At 53.4% G+C, this 24,787-nt stretch overlaps 1 protein-coding gene across 3 annotated transcripts; it reads left to right on the top strand.

Annotated features, from left to right (window-relative positions):
- The first annotated feature begins 23 nt into the window (after positions 1-23).
- On the top strand, positions 24-23,774 carry MVP (major vault protein). 3 transcript variants are annotated; one of them, XM_049638607.1, is made up of 15 exons: positions 24-409; positions 6,484-6,616; positions 6,800-6,995; positions 14,379-14,502; positions 14,603-14,734; positions 14,971-15,065; positions 15,364-15,600; positions 17,805-18,086; positions 18,904-19,148; positions 19,288-19,485; positions 20,301-20,687; positions 21,721-21,837; positions 21,993-22,119; positions 22,621-22,809; positions 23,490-23,774. In XM_049638607.1, the coding sequence occupies exons 2-15, from the start codon at positions 6,492-6,494 to the stop codon at positions 23,706-23,708; spliced, it is 2,673 nt and encodes an 890-aa protein (XP_049494564.1). In that variant the 5' UTR covers positions 24-409; positions 6,484-6,491; the 3' UTR covers positions 23,709-23,774. The 3 variants fall into 3 exon arrangements, with proteins under 3 accessions (XP_049494564.1, XP_049494563.1, XP_049494565.1); XM_049638606.1 differs by having other exon boundaries at positions 24-441; XM_049638608.1 differs by lacking the exon at positions 24-409 and adding an exon at positions 465-858.
- The last annotated feature ends 1,013 nt before the right edge of the window (positions 23,775-24,787 follow it).

Here is a 24,787-nt window from a genome sequence, read left to right as displayed (position 1 = left end):
GGAAATGAAAGTCACGTGGGGCAGAGGTGAACTCGGCACCTGCCCCTCTGACCCTTCCGGTCTCATTCCAGCACTGCCAGCTGGCTCTGAGGTGGGACCTCAGCGAGAGAGCCAAGAGGCTGCAGTGCCTTCAGCTGCAGTAGAAGCCGCCCAGAGGAGGAAGAGAGAACCAGCTGCGAGGGCCCTTTAAATGGCCAGGCCCCACCCCTGAGTGCCTGCCCTGCCGGGAAGTGATCCCTAGGGCCGGGCCTGGGAGTTTCCCCCTCTGAGGGGTCTGGGGCAGGCAGCACTCCTTCTGGGTGTACTTCGTACAGGTCCCAAAGCCCCCAAACAGTTGGTGGGACCTTGTGTCCCTTAAGGCTCGCCTAGCCCCGTCCTGCCTTCTAAGGCCTTGCTTCTGCCGGGGCAGGTAAGACATCTCTGAACCGGAGGAGGAAGAAGGTGGGTAGAGGCTTGACCGTGGGAGGTTTTGCTTTCCTTGCTGGATTTTTTTTTTTTTTTTTTTTTTTTGTCTTTTGAAGTAAACGTAGATCAACTTGTTATCTTGCGAACACTCCCCCACCCCCCAAATCGAAGGCCTCTTGACTTCAGGCTCCCACATCAGAAGTTAGGGCAGAGGCAAGTTGGGTCCATTCGCACTCTCTCCTGGGTCCCTGCTATAGGCCTCTGCCTCCTCCTCCTAAGGACTTCGGCTCTGGCCTGTCCTCTCTGAGCTTTTAGAATGTGATTCCCGCCCCCCACACACTGAGATCCTTCATCTATGCCAAATGTTGAGGATTTCCCACAGCCTCACTTAAGGCTATGCTGACCGTGATCCTAGCAGGCCATTTGGGAGGTGGTTAGCAAAGTGATCTCAAGGTAGGCTTGACTTCTAGAAGGCTTGGGGGTTGCTGAGCAAGGCTCTCTCATTTTCTCTTTTGGGGGTGGGGGGGTGGGGGCTGAAATCAAGAAACAGGAAACTCATTTGGACCCGCCAGTCTGTGATTATGGGGATCTTAGAGCTGGCTCTCAGGAGTGAAGTATGGGGGTGGGAGATGGTAACTGAGGCAGATGTCCCCTGTGTTGTCTGTTTCCCGCCTGGGTGGTCCCCTGGGTTGTGAGGGGGGAAAGCTGGCTGTTACATGGGGTGCCAGTCAGTGGGCTCCCTGGAAACTTCTGCCTGTTTCTGCCCTTGGCAAACAGGGTACCCAGCCTGACCCCGGGTGAAGCTTTCTGGGTGGGGCAGCTCTCTGGAGTAGCCAGCCGATAGAGCAGCCACCCTGAGCGGAAGGCCCAGGGACAGCCTGAGGGCTCCAAAGTGACTCTGGCCTCCTTGTTGGATGGAGGAGTTCCCTCCCCCCCAGCCCCCCTCCCCTTGCAGAAAATGCTCGGCTGTGAAGTGCCATTGACCCTGTCTCCCAGAGAATAATCTGCCCCACCCGGGTCCTAAGTTCTTGTTCTGTGCTTCCTGGTTTGGGAGCTCTGCAGCAGCGATCCCAGGCTGAGTTCTGGCTCTGTCCTTTGATCATTGCGTGATCCTGAGTGATGTTGCTAACTAATCTAGGTTCTTGTGAGGATTAAATGAATGAATTAAAGGTCCTTAACACAATGCCTGGCACAGTTTAAGTTCCTAATAAGTGGGAGCTGTTATTTGGGGGACGCTTGCCAAAGACACACATTCTAGAGTCTCCTGGAAACTTTGGTGTGGTGGGGCTGGATGAGGCCTGGGAATCAGCATGAACAGGAGCAACACTCTCAGCTGGTTCCTGTGATGGAGCAAGTTTAGAAAACATTGATCTAGATCAGGGGTTCTGAAGCCTGGTTCCTGGGTCACTTCTCAACTGGACAACCTTCATCTTCAATGAGTGGCATTAATTGGCAGCATCCAGGAAGTAGGGTGAAGATAGGGCGAGGAGCATCCTGAGCTGGCAGAACTGTTCTGTCCCCAGTGAGGCCACCAAGCTGCTCCTTCTCCCACAAGGTAGTTGAGCTGGAGCTCAGAGAACACTTTCCTAGGAAGAAAAGTTCCCAAAAAGCTGCTCTTAAACCTGTTTGGTGGGAGACAAATTCTTGAATTTCCACTCTAGTCCCCCTATAGTAGGAAATAATCTCCCTAAACTGGGAAGCCGGTAAATAGCCTCTGAGCAGTCCCTGAGTAATGTGACTCTTGCATTCTCCAAAGATTAGAATGTTTACACAGGGAAACGGCAACGATGAGCCCCTGTGTATGTTGAGCGTCCTGTACATTTCCCTAAACCTGAGCTTGATAGGGAGGATGGTGGCAGGCTGAGTCACTGACTTCCCCTCCAGCTTCAGGTCTGCTTGGGGGCTCCTTGGACCTGCCATGGACCAGGCTGAACGAAATGCCCTGCCCTTGAGCAGTCTGTAATCTGAGCTCATTTTATTCTCCCTCCTCCCAGCCACCCTCTGAGCTCCTGTGCCCTAGAGCCATCCTGTAGTCACTAATCTCTTTAGGCCCAGGAAATAGTCCTTCCTTTCCATTTCTCGGTCTGGGAGACTAAGGCTCAGAGCTAGCAAGTGGCCCCAGATTGACAGAGCTCAATCTTTGCTGTGTATCAGGGTCAGTGGGAGAGATTTTAAATCTAGCCATGTCTGCACCCCACCTCAGGCCACTGAGGTCAGAATCCCCAGAGATCAGTGCTTTTCGAAGACTTCCAGGTGACTCTCAAGTACAGCCAGGACTGAGAGTGGCTGCTTGAGGCCGGAGTTGCTGGTACTTTAATATGTGCCCAAATCACGAGGGATCTGGTTAAAATGCCGGCTGATTCAGCAGCTCTTGAGTGGGGCCTGAGAAGCCCCCTTACTAACAAGCTTCAGGTGATGCCGATGTCGCTCACTACAGACCAATACACCATAAAGCTGGTCACTCAGACATCTGTTTGAGTCACTGTGCCAGGCACTCACAGTTGACCCTGAAGATCTCTGACAGGTAGTGACCAGAGAGGCTCATTGAGTTTTGCTGTAGTGTAAGTTTCCTTTTTGTAAGTTTCCTTTGGAGCCAAGACACTGGTCTATAGCTGCGTCTTAACTAGCAGATGAAGCAGCTTCTGCCTACAGGTTTTGTTCTCTGCCCTTCCACCCACTACCCGCCCCCCTTCTTCGTGGGTGTGGTGCAGTGTCTGAGACTTTGGGCAACAGCTGACGGATTCCTGCAGGAAGCTCATGACATCTGGGGGAAGTGTGATCAGACCAAGCTGGGCATGTATGCAGAGAGCAGACTAGGGGGCAGATCCTGGAAGCAGGCCCCGAAGGGGAGGGGATGAGTGGATTTGGAGTGCCGGGGCCAGCCCCAAGGTCTAGGCAGGACCTTCCAAAGGCCAACATCATCCTTAACCATTGTTTTTTGAGGGGCCTGCCTTACTGGAAAGACAATGTTCTGACTATCCATGTCATCTGGTACACCCCAAAAGTGTAAATCTGGGACTTGTCACAAACAAGCTGCCTGAGTCAAGTGGTTTCCCTGGCTCCCTGGAGAGGTCATACGTGGAGGCTTCTTTTTACAGATAGCAAGAGGATAAGAGCAAAGTCTGTTCTGGGGTGAACAGCAGGTGGTCTAGGTGGAAGGCACAGCTTTAGGGTATGGTAGTGGGCAGTCAGGGGGGATAAGATAGGGTCCCAGTACTGAAACAAGGGCTTGGCTTTGGAACAAGGCAGAAGCCCAGCCAGATCAGCTATAAGGATGATTCTCAGCTGAGTCACTGAGCTGGGTGAGGCTCTCAGCCCCCCTGACTGGGCCCAGCTGGGATGACAGATGGTGGAGAGGCCTCAGCCATAGGGAGTGGGGGATTGTCCAAAAAGGAGTCATTGGAGGCTGTTCCTGGGGCCTGCTTCCCAGCCCTTGCATGGCCTTCTAGAGTTCAGATCTTCCCTAGGGGGTGCCTCACGGAGCCCTGTCCACACCTCCGCTTATAGCCCTAGCCCTTCCTCTCCCCCATCTGGCTTCCTGGCCAGGCTTCTACCCTGCAGAGAACCTGGCAAAGGCTTCACTTAGCCTTCAGATGCCCCTTCTTTGCTGCCATTCTAGCCCCACAGCTGGGGCGACACAAGACTTGCCAGCTTTCTGACCACTCAGCAAGGGGGGTTAAGGCCGGGTGGGTTAGGGGGTCTCTGGTGCTAGGCCACATCCCCTAACTGATTAAGGGAGCTGGGCCTCAGGCTATTCCTGCCTCAGCAATAAGTGGCATAGTGCTTCTGAAGAGTCGGGCTCTGTTCCAAGTACTTTATGATTACCTCAGTCCTCATAACTCGGGTAGATGCCCTATCCGTTCACAGTTTACAGGCCGGGAAACGGGTATAGGGAGGGCAATGGACTCGTCTGAAGTTACCCCATCCAGGAAGGGATGCAGGTACTTCCGGCTCCTGGGGGCTCTTTGGGGGCTTCCTCAGGAAGCCACTTTGAAAGCACAGCAGAGAGAGACTGGGCAATAGGGAGGAAGGAAAGAGAAGGTCAAGATAAGAGTGGGGAGGAGAACAGATCAAGGAAAGCAGAAAGGCAGCCCCTGTATTTTCAAACACTGCCTGAAAACAACAGAAGAGGGAGCCCTGACGTCAGAAAAGCCACTCCTACAAGTCCCGGGGAATTAACTTCACATAAACCAGAGCAACAAAAAAGTATCGAGGTCAAATCCCATACAAAGTTGCAAGATAGAGAGCAGAACATTCTTTTGATGTGGAAAGTGTACCAGGAAGACAGGTGAAAACTGTAACCTTTCAAAATGAGGTAAGATGTTAAGGAAACAGTACAAGGCAGGGAATCAGAACCGTAAGACCGGGCAGTCTGGCTGAATCTGTGCCCCTAACCACTGTCCCATGGCTGCCACCAGAGAAGGACAGGACCAAGCATTCCATGGGGATTCTCATCCCACTGATTTGCTGCGTGGCCTCTAATGATCCATAGTCCCTACCTGGGACTCAGCTACTTGGAGGTACACTGTAATGTGGGACTGACCAACCTTATTTGGCCACCTTGATGGAAATTTAATATTTAGTTCCTCAGTTCCCCTGGTCACATTGCAAGTATTCAGTAGCTGCCTGTGACCAGTCCAAAGAATCCAGATTTAGAATATGTCCATCATTACAGAAGGTTCTACTAGATGATGCTGAGTTAGAGACTTAAGCAGGAGCCAGGCAGGTGTCGTTGAGTGCAGCAGCCTAGGTAGAGGACAACAGGAACAGCACGTGGGGATTGTGGTAAGTGCACGATTGGCGGGGAGGGGGCAGGCGGGCCTGGGCGGTGGGGGGTGTCACATCTATAGGCAGCAGCTGTGACTTGACTCTAGCCAGTTTTGCTAGGTGGAAATGCAGGGTGTAGCTCCTAATTCTTCAAGAGAAGCAGGAATCAGGAGGTTGTGGAAACTCACAATTGCTAAGCAAAAAAATAAATAAAAATTTTACAGAGTGTGTAGGTTAAGTAGAATTCTTGTGCCTTTCCCTGGCTTCTGCAATTTTGGGGCTTCAGCCTCTTTCTCCTGCGCTAAGCCACTCCGTCCTCGCTCCCGCTTCTCAGGTTAGAAGTTAGTTGAATGGTGGGGCAGATGAAGTGTCCCTACTTTTCTGCTGGTGGCTTCAAAATGGCCTGACCAAAGTCTCAGAGGGCAGGGCTTTGAGTTGTCTAATAAACTTGGTTCCCTCTGTGTGACCCCAAGGGATGTATCGTCCAAAGTCCAAGGCCTGCTGGAGGCAGGGACGGGGGTTCAGGCAGGAGGCATGACCTTCCTGAACCACCCAGGATTCAGAAGCAGGTAGGATGGGGGTGGGTGAGAGACGCACTTGTTCATTCACTTTCCCTTCCCACCCACCCCTACCTGCAAACACAGGAAACAAAGAGTGACCACAGACCAGAGAGAACTGGGGAGAAAAGGACTAATTTGGTTGGGGTTTGCAACCCAGCTGACTCTATGGGAGCACCAGTTCCGCCAGGGATCCCTCCCTTGAGAGGTGGCCCGTGTCTGAACAGTTCATCCCAGATTGCTGAAAATGTGTGTGGGGGCATGGGTGCAAAGATAGTGTAAATATTCTTAGGCTGTGGGCTACCATTGCAATACAGCTGGGTCCCGGGATCCCCTGAAATAAACAAGCCTGTGTCTGGAGGAGCCGGGGAGCCACCCAGTCACTGCTCCTGCTCTGCTGGTGAAGGCCACCTCCGGCACCTCCAGAGTTTTCATCTAAAGCCCCTTCCGGTGCTGCAGGCAGCTTGGGGAGGGAAAGGAATAGGCAGAGAACAACCTGGGCTTCCGTGGTTAATTGTGTCAAGCAGGTCTCGGCAGGGATGAGGTCTGGATGGGCTGCGTGCCCTGGGTGGGGAGAACAGAGGAAGCGGCTGGCGTGGGGCTCAAAAGGGTGAAATAATCCGAGCTGGAGGAGGACAGGCCCACTCCCCCATCTCCAGCCAGTCCTCCGGCTCATGCTGGCCCTGTGCCGGCCCCCTGTGCTCATCTTGTTGGATCTTCCCACCTGTCTATCCCCCTGCTGCCCTGGGCTCAGGAGTCACCATGGCAACCGAAGAGTCCATCATCCGCATCCCCCCATACCACTACATCCATGTGCTGGACCAGAACAGCAACGTGTCCCGCGTGGAGGTCGGGCCAAAGACTTACATCCGGCAGGACAATGAGAGGTTGGTGTTGGGACCGTGCCGTGGGGTGCCTGTTAGTCTGGCTGGCGTGACCGTCCATCTCCTTCCTGTTCCCAGGCAGGATTGGCCCTGGGTTGGGTGACACTTTCTCTCCCATTCACTGTCTCCTTCAGAAATGAGAACAGGGTCCCCCAGGTCCTCACACTGCTTCTCACCCTCCTACAGGGTCCTGTTTGCCCCCATGCGCATGGTGACTGTCCCCCCACGCCACTACTGCACAGTGGCCAACCCGGTGTCCCGGGATCCCCAGGGCTTGGTGCTGTTCGACGTCACAGGGCAAGTACGGCTCCGCCACGCTGACCTAGAGATCCGGCTGGCCCAGGACCCCTTCCCCCTGTACCCAGGGGAGGTGCTGGAAAAGGTACCTGGCTTGCTTCCTCTATAATCATTCTGCCTGTTCTGCCGCCTTGTCCTAGGGCTCTGCGCTGCCTTCTGGAGGGAAAACAAACTGGGGCTGTGGGAGGGGGTGGGGGCAACATTTGCAGGTTCTCCCCAAGGACAGAATTACTGCTTCCTTCCTTCCTCCTAGCATGCCCACAGCAGACCCGCCCCTCCTTTGAGAGATGTCAGCCCATCTCCCCTCCTGACCTTCCAGGCTCTGGAGCCTGCTAGAAGCTCCCGACCACTCTGGTGCTAAACAATTATGCCAAGTGTGAGCATTTCATCCACTCAAACGGTGCCAGACTGTTGGGCAGTCTGGTGGGCAGTGACCGCAATGGTGGACGAGATGAGTTTGGGCTCGGGGACTGGTGACCGTTCCTCAGGAAGGCATCACAGGCCTGTGCTTGTGGCCTGGCCCTTGTTTACGTGGCCCTCAGGCCCTGGCCTGAAAATCCCCCATACCCAGGTCCTACCTCGGATCAGCTCAGTCCCTCTCTGGGTGGGGAGTGGTTGGGGGGGGCGGGGGGGGGCAGTGTTGAAAGCTCCCTAGGTTCCCCAGCCCACAGCAGCTCATTCTCTCAAACCCCACATCCTCCAGGCCAGGAGGACAGGGCCTCTCCCTCTTTGGAGCCCAATGTCATGGAGCCGTTCCTTTTCCTCCCTCTCTGCCCACACCTCTTCCCTTCTGGTCTCCACTGAGAAGGTGCCTGCCTCAGGCCTCCCTCTCCCTCCCCTTCTGACTCATGGGAGCCTCACTAATGTCCTTGTGATGACCTTGTCAATGACTTGGCCTTCTTGACCTCAATTCTTCTGTTCTGCTGCAGCCCCTCCTGGTGCCAGTCCACTCGGGACCTGGTTATTCTCCCACCTCCCCCACCTTGGAAACTCAATCCCCGCCTCCTCAGTTGTCATGACCCCTCAGGGCTTTTCATTCCGTCTTCTGTCCCTCAGATTCTCTTCCTGGTCTCTTTCCTACACCAACTGGAGGTTGTCATCTTAACAGTCTCTTATGTGCAGGACCTGTGGCCAAAGCCGGTCCTGGATTGCTGTGACCCCAACCTGTCCTTCCTGTCCTCATACCCAGGAGGGGCTTCCTGGCCATGAGGACAGATCCACAAAGATGACAGTATTACAAGTAGCTGATGGGTCAAGTGGCTCATTTCCAGGCCAGCTCTGTTCAGTGGTTCTCTTCCTTCCTAACCAGCTTTCTCTCCACTTTTTTTCTGCATGCCTCTAAATATTTATCATTTTCCACTCCCTTCCTATTTTCTATCCTATTTTTTAGTAGCATTTTATTTTATTTTATTTATTTATTTTTTTAATGTTTATTTATTTCTGAGAGAGGGAAAGACAGAGTGCAAGCTCGGCAGGGGCAGAGAGAGAGACACAGAATCTGAAGCAGGCTTCAGGCTCCAAGCTGTCTGCACAGAGCCCAACGCGGGGCTCAAACCCACGAACCATGAGATCATGACCTGAGCCGAAATCAAGAGTAAGATGCTTGACTGACTGAGCCACCTGGGTGCCCCACTCATTCTTAAACAACTTCGCCACATACTTAGAAGTCCAGGCCATCTGGCAGGATCTGGGTCTGCATTCCCTTCCCTTATTTTATATCTGTGCTCATCTCCTTTCTACCTGTTGGGGCCTCCATCAGGTGGCCCCGGGAACCTGGCTTATCCTTCTGTGTCTCTTTTTAATTTTATTTTATTTTAATCCCAGTGTAATTAACCTACAGTATTAGGCTTGGGTGTGCCATACAATGCCATATGCTTACTCAGTGCTCATCAGGATAAGTGTACTCTTTACCCCCTTCACCTAGTTCACCCATCCCCCTCCACCTCCCCTCTGGTAACAGAGTTTGTTTGTTCTCTGTAGTTAAGAGTCTGTTTCTTGGTTTGTCTATTTTTCCCTTTATTCACTTGTTTCTTAAATTCCACATATGAGTGAAATCATACGGTATGTCTTTCTCTAACTTACTTCGCTTCTTCCCATTATGCTCTCCAGCTCCATCCATGCTGTTGCAAATGGCGAGATTTCATTATTGTTATGGCTGCGTAATATTCCATTGTGTGTATATACCACATCTTCTTTATCCTTTCTTCTGTTGATGGACACTTGGGCTTCCACCATTTGGCTATTGTAAATAACGCGGAAATAAACAAAGGGGTGCATATATCCTTTCGAATTAGTGTTTTCACATTCTTTGGGTAAATACCCCTTAGGGTGATGACTGGATCATACAGTAGATCTATTTTGAATTTTTTGCAAAACCTCCATCCTGTTTTCCACAGTGGCTGCACCAGTTTGCATTCCCACCAACAGTACACAAGGATTCCTTTTTTTCTCCACACCCTCGCCAACACTTATTGTTTCATGTGTTTTTTATTTGAGCCATTCTGACAGGTATGAGGGGATATCTTCTTGTGGTTTTGATTTGCATTTCCCTGATAATGAGTCCTGTTGAGCATCTTTTCATGTATCTTTTGGCCATCTGGATGTCTTTGGGGAAGTGTCTATTCATGTCTTCTGTCTGTTTTAATTTAGATTATTTTTTGATGTTGAGTTGTGTAAGTTCTTTATATATTTTGGATACTCTAACCCTTTATGGATATGTCTTCTCCCATTCTGTAGGTTGTCTTAGTTTTGTCGGTTATTTCCTTGGCTGTGCAGAAGCTTTTTATTTTGATGTAGTCCCAATAGGTTGTTCTTGCTTTATCTCTCTTGCTCAGGAGACCATACCTAGAAATTATGTTGCTATGGTCAATGTCAGAGACATTACTGTCTGTGCTCTTTTCTAGGATTTTTATGGTTTCAGGTCTCACATTCAGGTCCTTAATCCATTTTCAGTTAATTTTTGGGTATGGTGTAAGAAAGCGGTACCCTTGCATTTTTTTTTTTTTTTTTGCATGTAACTGTCCAGTTTTCCCAGCACTGTTTGTTGAAAAGACTTTTTCCCATTGCATTCTCTTGCCTCCTTTACCAAAGATTAATTGACCCTGTAATTGTAGCTTTCTATTCTGTTCCATTGATCTATGTTTATTTTTGCCCCAGGACCATATTGTCATGATCACTACAGCTTTGTAATAGAACTTGAAATCTGGAATAGTGCTACCTCCAGCTTTGTTTTTCTTTTTCAAGATGGCTTTGGTTATTCTTTTTTTTTTTTTTTAAATTTTTTTTCAACGTTTTTTAATTTATTTTTGGGACAGAGAGAGACAGAGCATGAACGGGGGAGGGGCAGAGAGAGAGGGAGACACAGAATCGGAAACAGGCTCCAGGCTCCGAGCCGTCAGCCCAGAGCCCGACGCGGGGCTCGAACTCACGGACCGCGAGATCGTGACCTGGCTGAAGTCGGACGCTTAACCGACTGCGCCACCCAGGCGCCCCTGGCTTTGGTTATTCTGGGTCTTTTGTGGTTCCATACAGATTTTGGGATTGTTCTAGTTCTCTGAAAAATGCTGTTGGTATTTTGATAGGGATTTCGTGAAATCTGTAGATTGCTTTGGGCAGTATGGACGTTTTAACAATATTCTTCTAATCCATGAGAGTAAAATGTCTTTCCATTTGTGTTTCCTTTAATTTCTTTCATCAATGTCTTGTAGTTTCAGGGTACAGGTCTTTCACCTCCTTGGGTAAGTTTATATACTTCTATCTTTTTTAAGTTTATTTATTTATTTTGAGAGAGGGAGAGAGAGAGTCCCAAGCAGGTGCCGCGTCATCAGCGTGGAACCCGATGGGGGGCTCGAAGTCCTGAACATGAATGAGGTCATGACCTGAGCTGAAGTCCAACACTTAACCTGTAACCCCACCTGGAGCTTCTCTTTCCTCTGTCTTTAATTTCCCCACTACTGCTGCCTTTCTCTTGGCCAATAAATATGCTCTGTCTCTTCCATCCTTCTCTGCCCTTAAAGGCTTACTTGCAGAAGCTTTCATTCTAAAGAATACATCCAGAAGGCTGTAAGGTCCTTCGTGACTTCTGCCCCCAATCTCTACTCACCATTCGCCAGAGCCCTCTACTATCATCCATTCAGGGTCTGTGCTTCCAGATATGTTTATGCATTAACATAAGTATGTGTAAAAAAAAAAAAAATCATATCAACTATAACCTATTTGCATAAAGCTATCACATTGTCACTTGCCAGTGTATTTTGAATGAGCTTCTGCATATTGTTATGTAAGTCTCATTTGTTCTATGTAATTCCAGATGATGCTAAAAGCTCAGCCATTTTCCTGTTGAGTATCATTCATGGTGTTTCCGATTTATAAGGAAAAACAGTGTTGCGACGAGTATCCTTGTCTGTGTGTCCTTGTTCATGTTCCTGTTTGCTGTTTGTGTGTGTGTGTGTGTGTGTGTGTGTTTAAAAACATTTTTTCAAGATTTTTTTTAATTAAAATTTTTTTTAATGTTTATTCATTCTTGAGAGACAGAGTGTGAGTGGGGGAGGAGCAGAGAAAGAGAGGGGGAGACACAGAATCCAAAGCAGGCCCTGGGCTCTGAGCTGTCAGCACAGAGCCCGATGTGGGGCTCGAACCCAGGAGCCGTGAGATCGTGACCTGAGCCAAAGTCGGACGCTTAACCGGCCATCAGGGCCTCTCAAGATTTTATTTTTAGGGGCGCCTGAGTGGCTCAGTCAGTTAAGCGTCCAACTTTGGCTCAGGTCATGATCTCACAGTTTCTGAGTTCAAGCCCCGTGTTGGGCTCTGTGCTGACAGCTCAGAGTCCGGAGCCTGCTTTGAATTCTGTCTCCTTCTCTCTCTGCCCCTCCCCACTTGTGCTCTTTCTCTCAAAAATAAATAAATAAATGTAAAAAAAAAAAAAGAAAGAAAGAAAGATTTTAAGTAATCTCTGCACCCAACCTGGGGCTTGAACTTACAACCCTGATATTGAGTTCCATGTTCTACCAACTTAAGCCAACCAGGCACGTATAGTGTTTGCTGTTCTTTAAGAGTAGAAACTATTAAGAATTGCTGGGTCCCAGGATACGCACGTGAAATTTTTTTACATTTATTTATTTTTGAGAGACAGAGCACAAGTGGGGGAGGGGCAGAGAGGGAAGGAGACACAGAATCCGAAGCAGGCTCCAGGCTCCGAGCTGTCAGCGCAGAGCCCGACGCGGGGCTCGAACGCACAAACCGCGGGATCATGACCTGAGCTGAAGTCGGACGCTCAACCGCTCAACCGACTCAGCCACCCAGGCGCCCCTGAAATTTAAATTTAAAAGTAGGAACTTTTATGAGGGCCCTATATATAAATCCAGTTTCTAGCTATTTACTGCTGCTGCTTTCCTTTCATACTTACCCTTTGATAACTGCTTGATGTCCTCTGCCCCATTTCCTCACAAGCCCCTACATCTGGCCCCTGCCCCCGCCCCACACCTCCACTGAACTTGCTTTCACAAGGCTCCAAGGCCTCCCAACTCCTAATTCCTAACCTGGGTGGACATTCTGTGTCTCACGGGTCTTCTTAGCCACAACCATTGTTGACCTGCCCTGTTATTAAAACTTGTCTTTTTGGAGTGGCTCCCTTGGTTGAGTGTCTGATTTTTTATTTTGGCTCAGCTCACGATCTCATGGTTCATTAGTTCAAGCCCCGCACTGGGCTCTGCGCTAAGGGCGTGGATTCTGCTTGAGATTCTCTGTCTCCATCTCTCTCTGCCCCTCCCCTGCTCACTCTCTCTCTCTCTCTCTCTCAAAATAAACACTTAAAAAAAAAAAAAACTTGTCTTTTTTTCCCCTCCACCCGACCCCCCGCTAAAACTTATCTTCCTGTTTTACTCTGTGGATATCTCTTTCCATCTTCTTCGATGTCTCCCTCTCCTCTCCTGCCCTCTGCCTTCAGATTCTGTCCTGAACCTCCTGTGAGCCCTCTCCTGCTCCCGTGGCCTTGACCACTTCGTCTATGTTAGACATCCACCCCTGTACCATCGCTGGGAGCTGCTGACCTGTGAGCCCCTAGCTGCCTGTGGGAGGCTCTCTCCTGGATGTCCCGCTGCCAGTTCCTACTGGACATCCAAACCCGACACTTTCCCTTCCCCCCAAATCTGCTCTTCTCCCACATTCCCAATCTTATGTGGCGATACTACTGGGTACCTAGTCACCTGAGCTGGAAGCCTGCAGTGGCGTGGGGGACAGACAGGAAGGAGACCAGGGTGGCCGCCAGGAGACAGATTAGGAAGATCTTTCCATTATCCAGGCAAGAGATGGTGACTTAGGTGAGGGGAATGGCAGCGATAAAGGTAGATGTAGCTTTCAGCGGAACAGGGAGAAAATGATGATAGAGTAGATGTGGGAGGTGAAAAACCCCCACGATCCTTCCAGAAATCTCACTTTCTCCTCTTCCTGCACCTTTATATCAAAAGCCAGCTCTTCCTTTGAGCCCCTGCTCAAAAGCCACTCCCAGAGGGCTTTTCCTGATGTGCCCTAGGTTTTTGCAACCTCTGTCCCTTGACACTGTCCATGGTGTACTTGGAGACAGGGGTCTGTATCTGTCTTATCACCTGCTGGACACTTCCAATCCAGGAAGATGGGTGTGTGTGTGTGTGTGTAGCCTGCCCCTACCACAATCAGCCAGGTGCTGTGCCCATTGAAGATGCACAAGGAAGGGCTCACCTGCCTCCAACCCAGTGTGTGGTCAGTGGGGAGAGAGTAGAGCTGCTCGACCTTTCCGTGCTGGGTCACTCTGGTCAGAGAAAGGAGCGGCGGGCAGCTAAGCTTCACTAAAGACTGAGGTTCAAGTCCGGATCCCGTTCATCACTAGTTGTGTGACCTTGGGCATATCTCTTCCAGCCTCTCTGAGCCTCTTTCTCTCCTTTCCTGCCTCCCTCAGATCAAAGACCAAGTGAAGTTCTACTCTTAGAAACCTTTCTACAAACTTCTAAAAGGTTTGGATGCTTGTTGCCAGGTCCCCCTTCCTGACGAAAAGAGACGTGATGGCTGGAGCATGGTGGCCATCTTGTGACCATGAAGCGACCCTGATGACAAAGCCATGTGCCAAAGCATGCCTGTTACAGCCGTCCAGGCTTCCCACTTCCTCACTTTCTGCACTTCCCCGGGGCATACTAGGCCTTGAGGTGTGTCCCAGTTTCCCAGCCTAGGTTTCTAATTCAGAACCGCTTCTAAGCACTTCCTACAGAGGATCGTGTGTTCTTGGCTCATTGGTAGTGGCTTCCTCTTGCTCGGTCAGCTGTTTTAGTTCTTCAGGTCAGATGGCTTTGGGACTACCCCTACCTTGTGCATTCCACTTGGCAGCTTTTGGGGGGACCTATAAAGATGGATGCTGCGGACTCTGACCTCCAAGGTATTGGGCATGACTCCTGGAGTCACAGTACTGGATGTCCCATGACCTCCCTTCTTCCCTTGTCAGGACATCACTCCACTGCAGGTGGTTATGCCCAACACTGCCCTCCATCTTAAGGCGTTGCTGGATTTTGAGGATAAGAATGGAGAGAAGGTGGTGGCAGGAGATGAGTGGCTATTTGAAGGACCTGGTAAGTTCCTTCCGTTGGCCGGAGTCCGGGTCAGAGGCTCCTGGCCTTTCCACTATAGCTCTGATACCTGTTCACCTCCAGCCTCTTCTCCCCTCCCCAGGCACATATATCCCCCAGAAGGAGGTGGAGGTCCTGGAGATTATCCAGGCCACAGTCATCAGGCAGAACCAGGCCCTGCGGCTGAGGGCCCGCAAGGAGTGCTGGGACCGGGACGGCAAGGAGAGGGTGACAGGTGGGGTCGATAAGGGGTGCTGATGGGGGCGGACAGGCCGTGCTCTGCCCACAGGGTTGGGGATGGCCACTAGCAGCCTGGGAGGAAGTACTTCCCTGGGATCTCTCTTATAAGCTTTTGGGGGCTGCCCACTGCTGCTTTCCCTAACCCTCCCCTGTGCGGGCTCTCCCCTGACCCTGCTGTCATGTTGACATGGCTTCTCCCTCCCCCCAACCCCCACCCTTCACCCGACCCAGGGGAAGAATGGCTGGTGCGTTCCGTGGGGGCATATCTCCCGGGAGTGTTTGAGGAGGTTCTGGATTTGGTGGACGCCGTGATCCTCACAGAAAAGGTCTGTGCTCTGGGAGGTTAAGGGACCCTGGGGTAGGGATCACTCTGAGTGGCAGAGAATAGTGGCAGAGGACATGAACGTGAAAGAGAAGCAATATTTCTAAGGCCACTAAAAGAAAACTGCAGAGGTCAGTTACCTGAGGGGTATCCTGAGTCCTCTGAGAGGGTTAAAATGCCCTCCTGGGTTGGTGGAGACTGGCGGTCAGGCCTGGGAGCACTTAGTGGCCAGTGGGGCTCCCAGGTCCCCTGAGGAACTTGGAGATCGGTTTCCCCAAACGCCCCGACCTCTTGTCCTACAGACGGCCCTGCACCTCCGGGCTCGGCAGAACTTCCGAGACTTGAGAGGAGTGACCCGTCGCACGGGAGAGGAGTGGCTGGTGACCGTGCAGGACACGGAGGCCCATGTGCCAGATGTCTACGAGGAGGTGCTGGGGGTCGTGCCCATCACCACCTTGGGCCCCCGCAACTACTGTGTGATTCTCGACCCAGTGGGCCCGGATGGCAAGAACCAGCTGGGGCAGAAGCGTGTGGTCAAGGTGAGTGCCTCCATTTCACCTGGAGCTCTGCTCTGGGAGGGTGAATGCCCTTGAGTGGAGGCCCTTGGACCTCTTCCTTCCCTCCTCCCACCCCAGGTACATGTTCTAGAAGCACCAAGCTCGTTCTGGCTCCCTCTGTGTCCTTGCACGTCTAGTTCTATCTTTTGAGACAGAGTCCCCCTGATCTCCCTGGTGGCCCCCAACCTCAGTTTCCACACAGTTTCTTCTGGGAGCACCTCCCGGGTCCCATCCGTGCCTGCTGTTCTGGAAACCTTGTCATCTTGCATAAAACAAACCTCTTGGTTTATGCTTCTCCCCACCCCACTTCACCCCTCTCTTAACTATACATGGGACTACCAGGAATAGACACACTTTTCTGTAAAGGGCCAGATCGTAGATACTTTGGGCTTTGGGAGCACATTCCACTGTACTGTTGGAGCAAAAGCATAGACAGCTTGTAAATGAACGAGTGCCTCTGTGTTCCTGTAACATTTTACTTCCCGAAATAGCCCAAATGTCTAGCAGTGGATGAACAGATCACAAATTGAGGCGTATCCACACAATGGAATATCCTTCAGCTATAAAAGGAAATAAGCACGTACGGATGCTCGTGTGCTAATGATCAGCATTCAGGGTGCCTGGGTGGCTCAGTCGGCTGAGCGTCCGACTTCAGCTCAGGTCGTGATCTCAGAGCTCGTGAGTTTGAGCCCCACATCGGGCTCTGTGCTGACAGCTCAGAGCCTGGAGCCTGCTTCGGATTCTGTGTCTCCCTCTCTCTGCCCCTCCCTCACTCACGTTCTGTCTCTCTCTCTCTCTCTCTCTCTCTCTCTCTCTCTCTCTCTCAAAAACAAATAAACATTAAAAAAAACTACATTAGTATTTCAGCTAGTACTTGGAATTGTTTAATTCCATTTATTTTACTTTTTAAAATGTAGTTTTTGGGGGGGGGAGGGGCAGAGAGAGAGGAGAGAGAGAGGATCCCAAGCAGCCTCCACGCTTAGTGCGGAGCCCGATGTGGGGCTTGATCCCATGACCTTGAGATCACGACCTGAGCTGAAATCAAGAGCTGGATACTCAACTGCGGCAGCCACGCACCCCTGTGTGGTTCCGTTTATACAAAATGTCCCAAATGGGTAAATCCGTAGTGATAGAAAATAGATTAGTGGTTAGAGGGGGTAGGGATGGACAGAGAGGAACCGCTAATGAGTTTTTCAGGGTGATGAAAACCCTGGGATTAGATCCTAGAGATGATCGGACAACTCTGTGGATATGCCAAAACAACTGAATTGTAGACTTTAACCGGAAAAATTGTATGGTATATAGATTATATCTCAAATATATTGTTAAAAAATAATAACAGTGGCCAGATTTGGCCCAGAAACTGAGTTTGCCAATGTCCGGACGACACCATCCCAAGAAAACAACGCATGGGAGAAATGAGCAACAAGAGGGTCATTCTTATTTTTTTTTAAGCTTTTTTTTTTTAATGTTTAGTTTTGAAAAAGAGAGAGAGAGTTCATGGGAGGGACGGGGGTGGTGAGGAGGGAGGAAGGGAGAGAGGGAGAGAGAGAGAATCCCAAGCAGGCTCCACACTGTCAGCACAGAGCCAGATGCGGGGCTCAAAACTCCCAAACCATGAGATCACGACCTGCCCTGAAATCAAGGGTTGGACACTTACCTGGGTGGCTCAGTCAGTTGGGCGTCTGATTTTAGCTCAGGTCATGATCTCGCAGTTAGTGAGTTTGAGCCCCGTGTCGGGCTCTGTGCTGACAGCTCGGAGCCTGGAGCCTGCTTCGGATTCTGTGTCTCCCTCTCTCTCTGCCCCTCCCCCACTCATGCTCTGTCTCTCCCAAAAATGAATTAAAAAAAAAAAGGGGGGGTGGGGGACGTTGGACGCTTTAGCAACTGAGCCACCCAGGCCCTCCAAGAGGTTTATTCTTAACAGTTGAGCTTGTGAGGGTCCAGGTCCTGACGGTTTACAGGATTTATCAAGGGCGGTTTGACCGGATGAGATCTGTGGGCATTTGTCGAGAGCCTCATGGTCCCGATAATGCTTCGCTGTATTACGGTGGGAACGTCAGGAGGGTCTTTTGGGGCTCCTGTCCTCATCACAAGCCTGTGGCCACAGGAACCAAAAGAGGCGCTATCAGAGGCAGTCACGACTCTGGGTGGCAACCGCTTCTAACCCCATGTCTTTCCACTAGGGCGAGAAGTCTTTTTTCCTCCAGCCTGGAGAGAGGCTGGAGCGAGGCATCCAGGATATATATGTGCTGTCAGAGCAGCAGGGGCTGCTGCTGAGGGCCCTGCAACCCCTGGAGGAGGGAGAAGAGGAGGAGAAGGTCTCCCACCAGGCTGGGGACAACTGGCTCATCCGCGGGCCCCTGGAGTACGTGCCCTCTGCCAAGGTAGAGGTGGTAGAAGAACGTCAGGCCATCCCTCTGGACGAGAATGAGGGCATCTACGTGCAGGATATCAAGACTGGAAGGGTAACAGCTGAGGGATGGGCACCCTTACTGTTGTGCGGCCACGGTGGTGGCCTGCTCAGGGCTGACGGGGACAGGTGCGTGGTGGAGATGGGGGAGGAGACTTCGACAGCCTTGGTGGTGGCATCCGAGCAGGCCGGCATTCCGTGGAGTATCTGCCTTCCCTTTGTCGTAAATAGCGAAGTGCAAACTTGAGAAGCTCCCCAGGGAGAAGATGAGCCAGGTTTAAGGACGGGGACTCTGTCTCCACTGCAGAACTGGCCCCAGCATAAAGATCTAACTGGGGAGTGGCCTGGGAACAGCAAGAACCAAATTCCTCCCCCATCCCCTTATCCAGGTGGAATTTTTCCTCTTTGCCACCCCCCCCCATCTGAAGCCTTGACCTTGGCCTGACCTAGGACCACATCTCCAACCTCTTTCTCTAAGACGCCAACCTGAAAGTAGAGCTCAGAATCCCAGGAGGTGTTAGCGAATGTTACCTAGGTCCTAGGATTGATGGCATCTGTCCCTCCGATGCCCTCCAAGCTGCCCCCAGAAGGAAAGTTCCAGAAGAAATCCTCTGAAGCCCTTACCACGTGCCAAGTTCTCAGCACTAGACTAATCTGAGATGTCATTCATTCCTCGGCCCTGTGCGGATGAGGAACCAAAGCAGGGGTGCGCCCAAGACGACCGAGCTAGCAGCCAGTGCATCTGAATACAGCCTCGTTCCAGAGACCATGTTTGGCCACAGCGCCAAGCTACCCTCCACCACCACCGGGCTGCCAGCTGGGTCCTTCCCCCCTTCCCTTCCCGGTGACGTCCCTCCCCGTTCTCTCTCAAGGTACGAGCTGTGATTGGAAGCACCTACATGCTGACCCAGGACGAAGTCCTGTGGGAGAAAGAGCTACCTCCTGGGGTGGAGGATCTGCTGAACAAGGGGCAGGACCCGCTGGCAGACAGGGGTGTGAAGGAGATGCCCAAGACCCCCCAGCCCTCCCCTCTCCGGAACAAGAGCCGCGTGGTCAGCTACCGGGTCCCTCACAACGCTGCTGTGCAGGTGTATGACTACAGAGAGAAGAGAGCTCGGTGAGGGGCCATTCGGGGGGGGGGGGGGGGTGGGGGGGGGTACTGGGGGGGGAGGGGGGAGGCGGGAAGGGCCACCAGGGGCGAGGGGGACGAGGCGGGAGGGGTTCTCCGTGTGTCTGACTCCCGGCTCCCTCTGCAGTGTGGTCTTTGGGCCCGAGCTGGTGTCGCTAGGTCCCGAGGAGCAGTTCACTGTGTTGTCCCTTTCGGCTGGGAGGCCCAAGCGTCCCCACGCCCGCCGCGCTCTCTGCCTGCTGCTCGGGCCTGACTTCTTCACAGACGTCATCACCATCGAAACAGCAGACCATGCCAGGCTGCAGCTGCAGCTCGCCTACAACTGGTGAGGGGTGGGGAGGGCCGGGGGGGGGGGGGAGCCAGGAGGAAGAGCCCTGGGTCCCGCAGCGCTGGGCTCACGTTCAGCCAACCACATAACTGCAAGGTCGTGAAAATGTCGGTTGGACACACCCAGTGCGAGTGGGCAGATGTCCCCAAGCACAGGCTCTGGGGCTCGCTGCCTGGGTCCCGGCCCTGCCGTTTGCTAGCTGTGGACCTAGGCCAGTGACTCGGTGCTTTCCTCCATCTCCCGATCTGTAAAATGAGAGTGACAACCGTCAGCCTCACGGGGCGGTCGAAGGGATGCGGTGAGAATTGGAACAGTGCCCTGTACGTAGTTAGAGCTCAAATGGCAGTGACCGGAGAGGGGGGAGGGGAGTCCCATACGGCGGCTGTGCCCCACCACACCCACCTCTGGGCGGAGTGGCCAGGACTGTGACAGGGGCAGATGGGGGCGCTGACCTCTCTGGGGCGGGGGGGCACTGCAGCATGGTCGCTAAGAGCATAGACCCTGGAGCCACGCTGCCTGAGTTCACCTTTCTGGCTTGCCACATATGATGTGACTTTGGGCCTGTCACTTAACCTCTCTGGGCCTCTCTTTCCTCATCTGTAAAAGGGGATAGTGCTCATCCCCACCTCCTAGGGTGGCTGGGAGAATAAGATGGTCTCTCACCTGGGCCCATGGTGGGTAGCAATTCTCGTTCTCTGTCGTGGGAGACCCTGGCCAGTGACGGGGGGTGGGGGCCGGAGTCCTTTTCAAAGACGAGAGTTGCCGTTTCCTGGAGGAAGATGGCTTCCTGTTCTGGGCCTCTCTGTTCACAGGCACTTTGAGCTGAGGGACCGGAAGGACCCACAGGAGACAGCCAAGCTCTTCTCAGTGCCTGACTTCGTGGGTGACGCCTGCAAGGCCATCGCGTCCCGGGTGCGGGGGGCCGTGGCCTCCGTCACCTTCGATGACTTCCATAAGAATTCTGCCCGCATTATTCGCACTGCTGTCTTTGGCTTTGAGACCCCAGAAACCAAGGGGCTCGACGGCAGGGCTCTGCCCCAGCCCCGGGACCGGGCCGTCTTCCCCCAAAACGGGTTGGTGGTCAGCAGCGTGGACGTGCAGTCGGTGGAGCCCGTGGACCAGAGGACCCGGGACGCCTTACAGCGCAGCGTCCAACTGGCCATTGAGATCACCACCAACTCCCAGGAGGCAGCTGCCAAGTGAGTGAGGCCTGGGGGCAGGGCTTCCCCACTGCCCACAGTGCCCACTGAGGGCCAGACCTCTCCAGAGTCCTTACCTCGGCCCACTGCCACGACCTGGGTAACAAGGTGCCCTCCCCCCGCCCCCGCCTACGGACGGCCTGCGATCACCCTTAGCAGATGGCATGGCCCACTGAAGAATACGACTAGGACAGGGCGCCCAGGTGGCTCAGCTGGTTAAGCGTCCGACTTCGGCTCAGGTCATGATCTCACGGTCTGTGAGTTCGAGCCCCGCATCGGGCTCTGTGCTGACAGCTCGGAGCCTGGAGCCTGCTTTGGATTCCGTGTCTCCTCTCTCTGCCCCTTCCTGACTTCTCTCTCTCTCTCTCTCTCTCAAAAAAAAAAAAAAAAAAGTACCACTAGGTGCCATCCCCCTCCTGTGGCTTCTCACCTTGCTTGTGCTAGAACGCAAACTTGTTCCGTGGTCCTTCCGGGCACCGGGGATCCAGGCCTACCTCCCCCACCTCACCTTCCAGCCTCTCCCAGGCTCACGTGCTCCAATCCCACCAGCTCCTTTCTGCCCCTCAGATGCACAGCCGGGCTCCCCGCTGCGGGCCCTCTGCGCTGGCTGTTCCCTCCGGCCAGAATGCTCTTCGCCTAGAGCGCTTCAGCCGGCCTCCTCCTCGGGCCTCAGCCCGAAGCTCGCCTCCTCGCAGAGCCCAGTTCTTTCTGCCCCAACTGAAGCAGCACCCGCTCTGCTTGGTGTCCCGTCACCCATTTTCAGGGAACTTGTCGTTGTCCGAAATCAACCACGTCCCTTTGTTTCTCCCCACTGGAGGGTGGGCTGTGTGGAAGCGGGGGCCTCGGGTCACAAGTCCGTCCCTTCCCCTGCGCCTGCAATCGTGCCAGGCTGTTAGCGCGCACGCTGTGCTTCCGTTGGCACGTTGAGTGCTTCCCGCGGGCACCCCCAGCAGACTGGCGGTCCCTGCCCTTGGAGAGCTGGCTCGCATCTTGGAAGATGGCCAGCATCTTCCCAGTCCCCTCTCCCGTCCAGGCACGAGGCTCAGAGACTTGAGCAAGAAGCCCGCGGCCGGCTTGAGAGGCAGAAGATCTTGGACCAATCCGAAGCTGAAAAGGCTCGCCGCGAACTCTTGGAGCTGGAGGCTCTGAGGTGGGTTGAGAACCAGAGGAAAAGAGGGCCCGGTCTTGGAAAGCAGCTGGTGGAGGGACTGAGACGAGTGTGACTTCTGCTGCCCAGAAGTGAGGGTGGAGGAGGGCAGGGCTGGGCTTCCTCCTGGCGTCCCCTGACCCCCGCCGCCCCTCCAGCACTGCCGTGGAGAGCACGGGGACCGCCAAGGCGGAGGCCGAGTCCCGCGCTGAGGCCCTGCGCATCGAGGGAGAAGGCTCCGTGCTACAGGCCAAGTTGAAAGCCGAGGCCTTGGCCATTGAGACGGTGAGTGGGGGCGATGCCTGTGGAAGGGGGTCTGGAAGAGGCCCCATCACTGCAGCCCTGGAGAGGAGTGGGAGACCAGGTGTCCCGATGTAAAGCCCTATTTAAATACTCCGTGGTTTATAAAGTCCTTTGCCCTGTGTCTATTCGCTTAACCACCTTTCCCCTCCGGGCATGATGACCTCTGTCTTCTGTGTAATGTGCACTCACACGTTGGCCAGCTTTGTGCAAAGTGCTGCACGTGTCTTACACGCACGGTCTTATTTAATGCCTGAAGTCCCATTCAGGCGGCAGGTACTGTCTCCATTTTACAGATGGCAGAACCAAGGCTTGGATTGAGGACTCCCACCAGTCGCCAGCTACAAGGCAGCCTGGCCAGGAGTCACCTGGCAAATTGACTGTCCATTTACAGTTCCATCCCTTTGGCCTCTGTTCTCTCTGGCTTGCTGGGACAGTTCCCAGGGGCCACACAATGCTGCGTTCTCTCCCCCCACCCCCTTCCAGGAGGCTGAGCTCCAGCGGGTACGGAAAGTGCGAGAACTAGAACTGGTCTATGCCCGGGCCCAGCTGGAGCTGGAGGTGAGCAAGGCCCAGCAGCTGGCGGAGGTGGAGGTGAAGAAGTTCAAGCAGATGACGGAGGCCCTGGGCCCCAGCACCATCAGGGACCTTGCTGTGGCTGGGCCAGAGATGCAGGTCAGAGTGGGGAGGGGGCTGGTGTGTGTGTGCGTGTGTGTGTGTATGTGTGTGTTGGGACCATATTTGAAACCAAGAAGGCAGAGCTGGGGCAGACATATCTGGAAAGATGATGCTGGGGGCGGAGGGGAGAGGAGGTGAAACTGTCCCCGTGTCCTGGCCTGTAGAACTTGTGCACGGTGGCCTCTGCCAGGCACTGTGCTAGCTTCGGCAGGGAGCTGCAGCCCCTGGGGCGGATGGTCATCAAGTGGAACCCCAGTCCGTGGCAAGTGCTTTGAAGGAAGTCGAGCCAGGGATGCTGGCTGGTTTAGGGAGAGTCCCTCGGAAGAGGGGATACTTGAGGCCGATGTAGAGTCGACGGGAGCTTCCTGGGAGAGGCTCCATGTGCAAAGACACAAGGACGACAGAACTCAGTGCGTTTAAGGAACAGAAAGGACTGAACGGCCGCGACCGAGGGTGGAATGGTGAGCTTCTGGAAGCAGCTACAGTGGGGCCGGGTCTTTCAGGCCTTCTAAGCCCCCGTGAAACCTTCAGTCTCCCCTGATACACCTCGCTTATTGTCCGCGACTAATCCTAGGAGGATGGCTCGGGTGACAGCTGCAGAGTGCGATAAGTGTGGGTGGTGGCCAAGGAGACAAGAAAAGGAACAGGGGACTGACTCTTCCCTCTTGCTCCTCAAGGTGAAACTGCTCCAGAGCCTGGGCCTGAAATCAACGCTCATCACCGATGGTTCCACCCCCATCAACCTCTTCAACACAGCCTTGGGTCTCCTGGGGCTGGGGTCGGAGGCCCAGCCCCCAACCAAAAAGGCAGCCGGCATGCCCAGCCCCCGGGAGGGCTTGCTTCTCCGGTCCCCTCCTGCCCCTCAGTCTCTTGGAGACAACCATGTTGTTCCTTAGCGCCGTGCTGCAACCGACAAATTAAACATTTCTGGGCATTCTAACCTTGGGCCTCAAGTCTCTGTCACAAGGGAGCACTGTGGATACCCCTGAAATCTCAAGGTAGCTACTAGAGACTATCCTCACCTGTGAGGTGGAGAGGAAACTGAGGCAGGGAACAGTCACGCTGATGGGAATGTGACCCCAAAGTCTTACTAGTCGCACTTTTTTTTTTTTTTTTTTTTTTTGATGTTTGTCTTTGAGAGTGAGAGAGACAGAGCACGAGCAGGGGAGGGGCAGAGAGAGAGGGAGACACAGAAACCGAGCGGGCTCCAGGCTTTGAGCTGTCAGCACGGAGCCTGACGTGGGGCTCGAACCCGTGATGTGATATGATCTGATATGATCTGAGCTGAAGTCGGAGGCTTCACCGACCGAGCCACCCAGGCGCCATGGCTAGTCAACTAGTCGGACTGTCTTTGGTGGTCAGCTCCCTTAGACCCCAGGTCGGGGAGCTGATACCACAGGGGAGAGAATGGGGCCCCGCCTAGGCAGCCTCCCTGGGATGGCTCCTGCACTAGCTAGGTCTTTCCTCACTGGTAATTCCTCCAGGAAACTGCAGGCTGGGCGGGTTTTGGAATCTAGCCCTCAGGCCGCAGGTGCACCCACCCCTGCATCCCCTCCCCCGCCTCCCAGCACTTGGGAGACTCTCTCTCTCTGGCACCACCTGCTGGTCCCACCGCATAGCCGGCAGGCCTGTGCACTTGTCCCTCTCAGATGGGATGTCAGGATCCTGCCCAGGGGCCACAGGAACTGGAGTGCCTTTCTGGGCTTCTGATATGGGCTCTTCCCAAGCATCGAGGGAGGAGTTCCCTCTTTCCACCCTCCCCCGCAACCAGTGCAGAGCTCTTTCTGGGGGAAGGATCCAGGCATGATCAAATTTGCAACCAGTGCAGAGCCCTTTCTGAAGGAAAGATCAGGCATGATCGAATTTGGCTGCACACAGGAGGCTGCACCAGCCCTTTGCCCAGGTAGAGCCGTAGGTACTAGGTTGATAACTAAGTGAAAAGATCCTGGGGAGAGAGAAGCTTGGGTTTACTTTC

This window comes from Panthera uncia, chromosome E3 (assembly GCF_023721935.1).
Source record: "Panthera uncia isolate 11264 chromosome E3, Puncia_PCG_1.0, whole genome shotgun sequence".
Taxonomy (NCBI): domain Eukaryota; kingdom Metazoa; phylum Chordata; class Mammalia; order Carnivora; family Felidae; genus Panthera; species Panthera uncia.
Note: the sequence above shows the minus strand (reverse complement) of the source record. Positions and strands in the feature narration are given on the sequence as shown.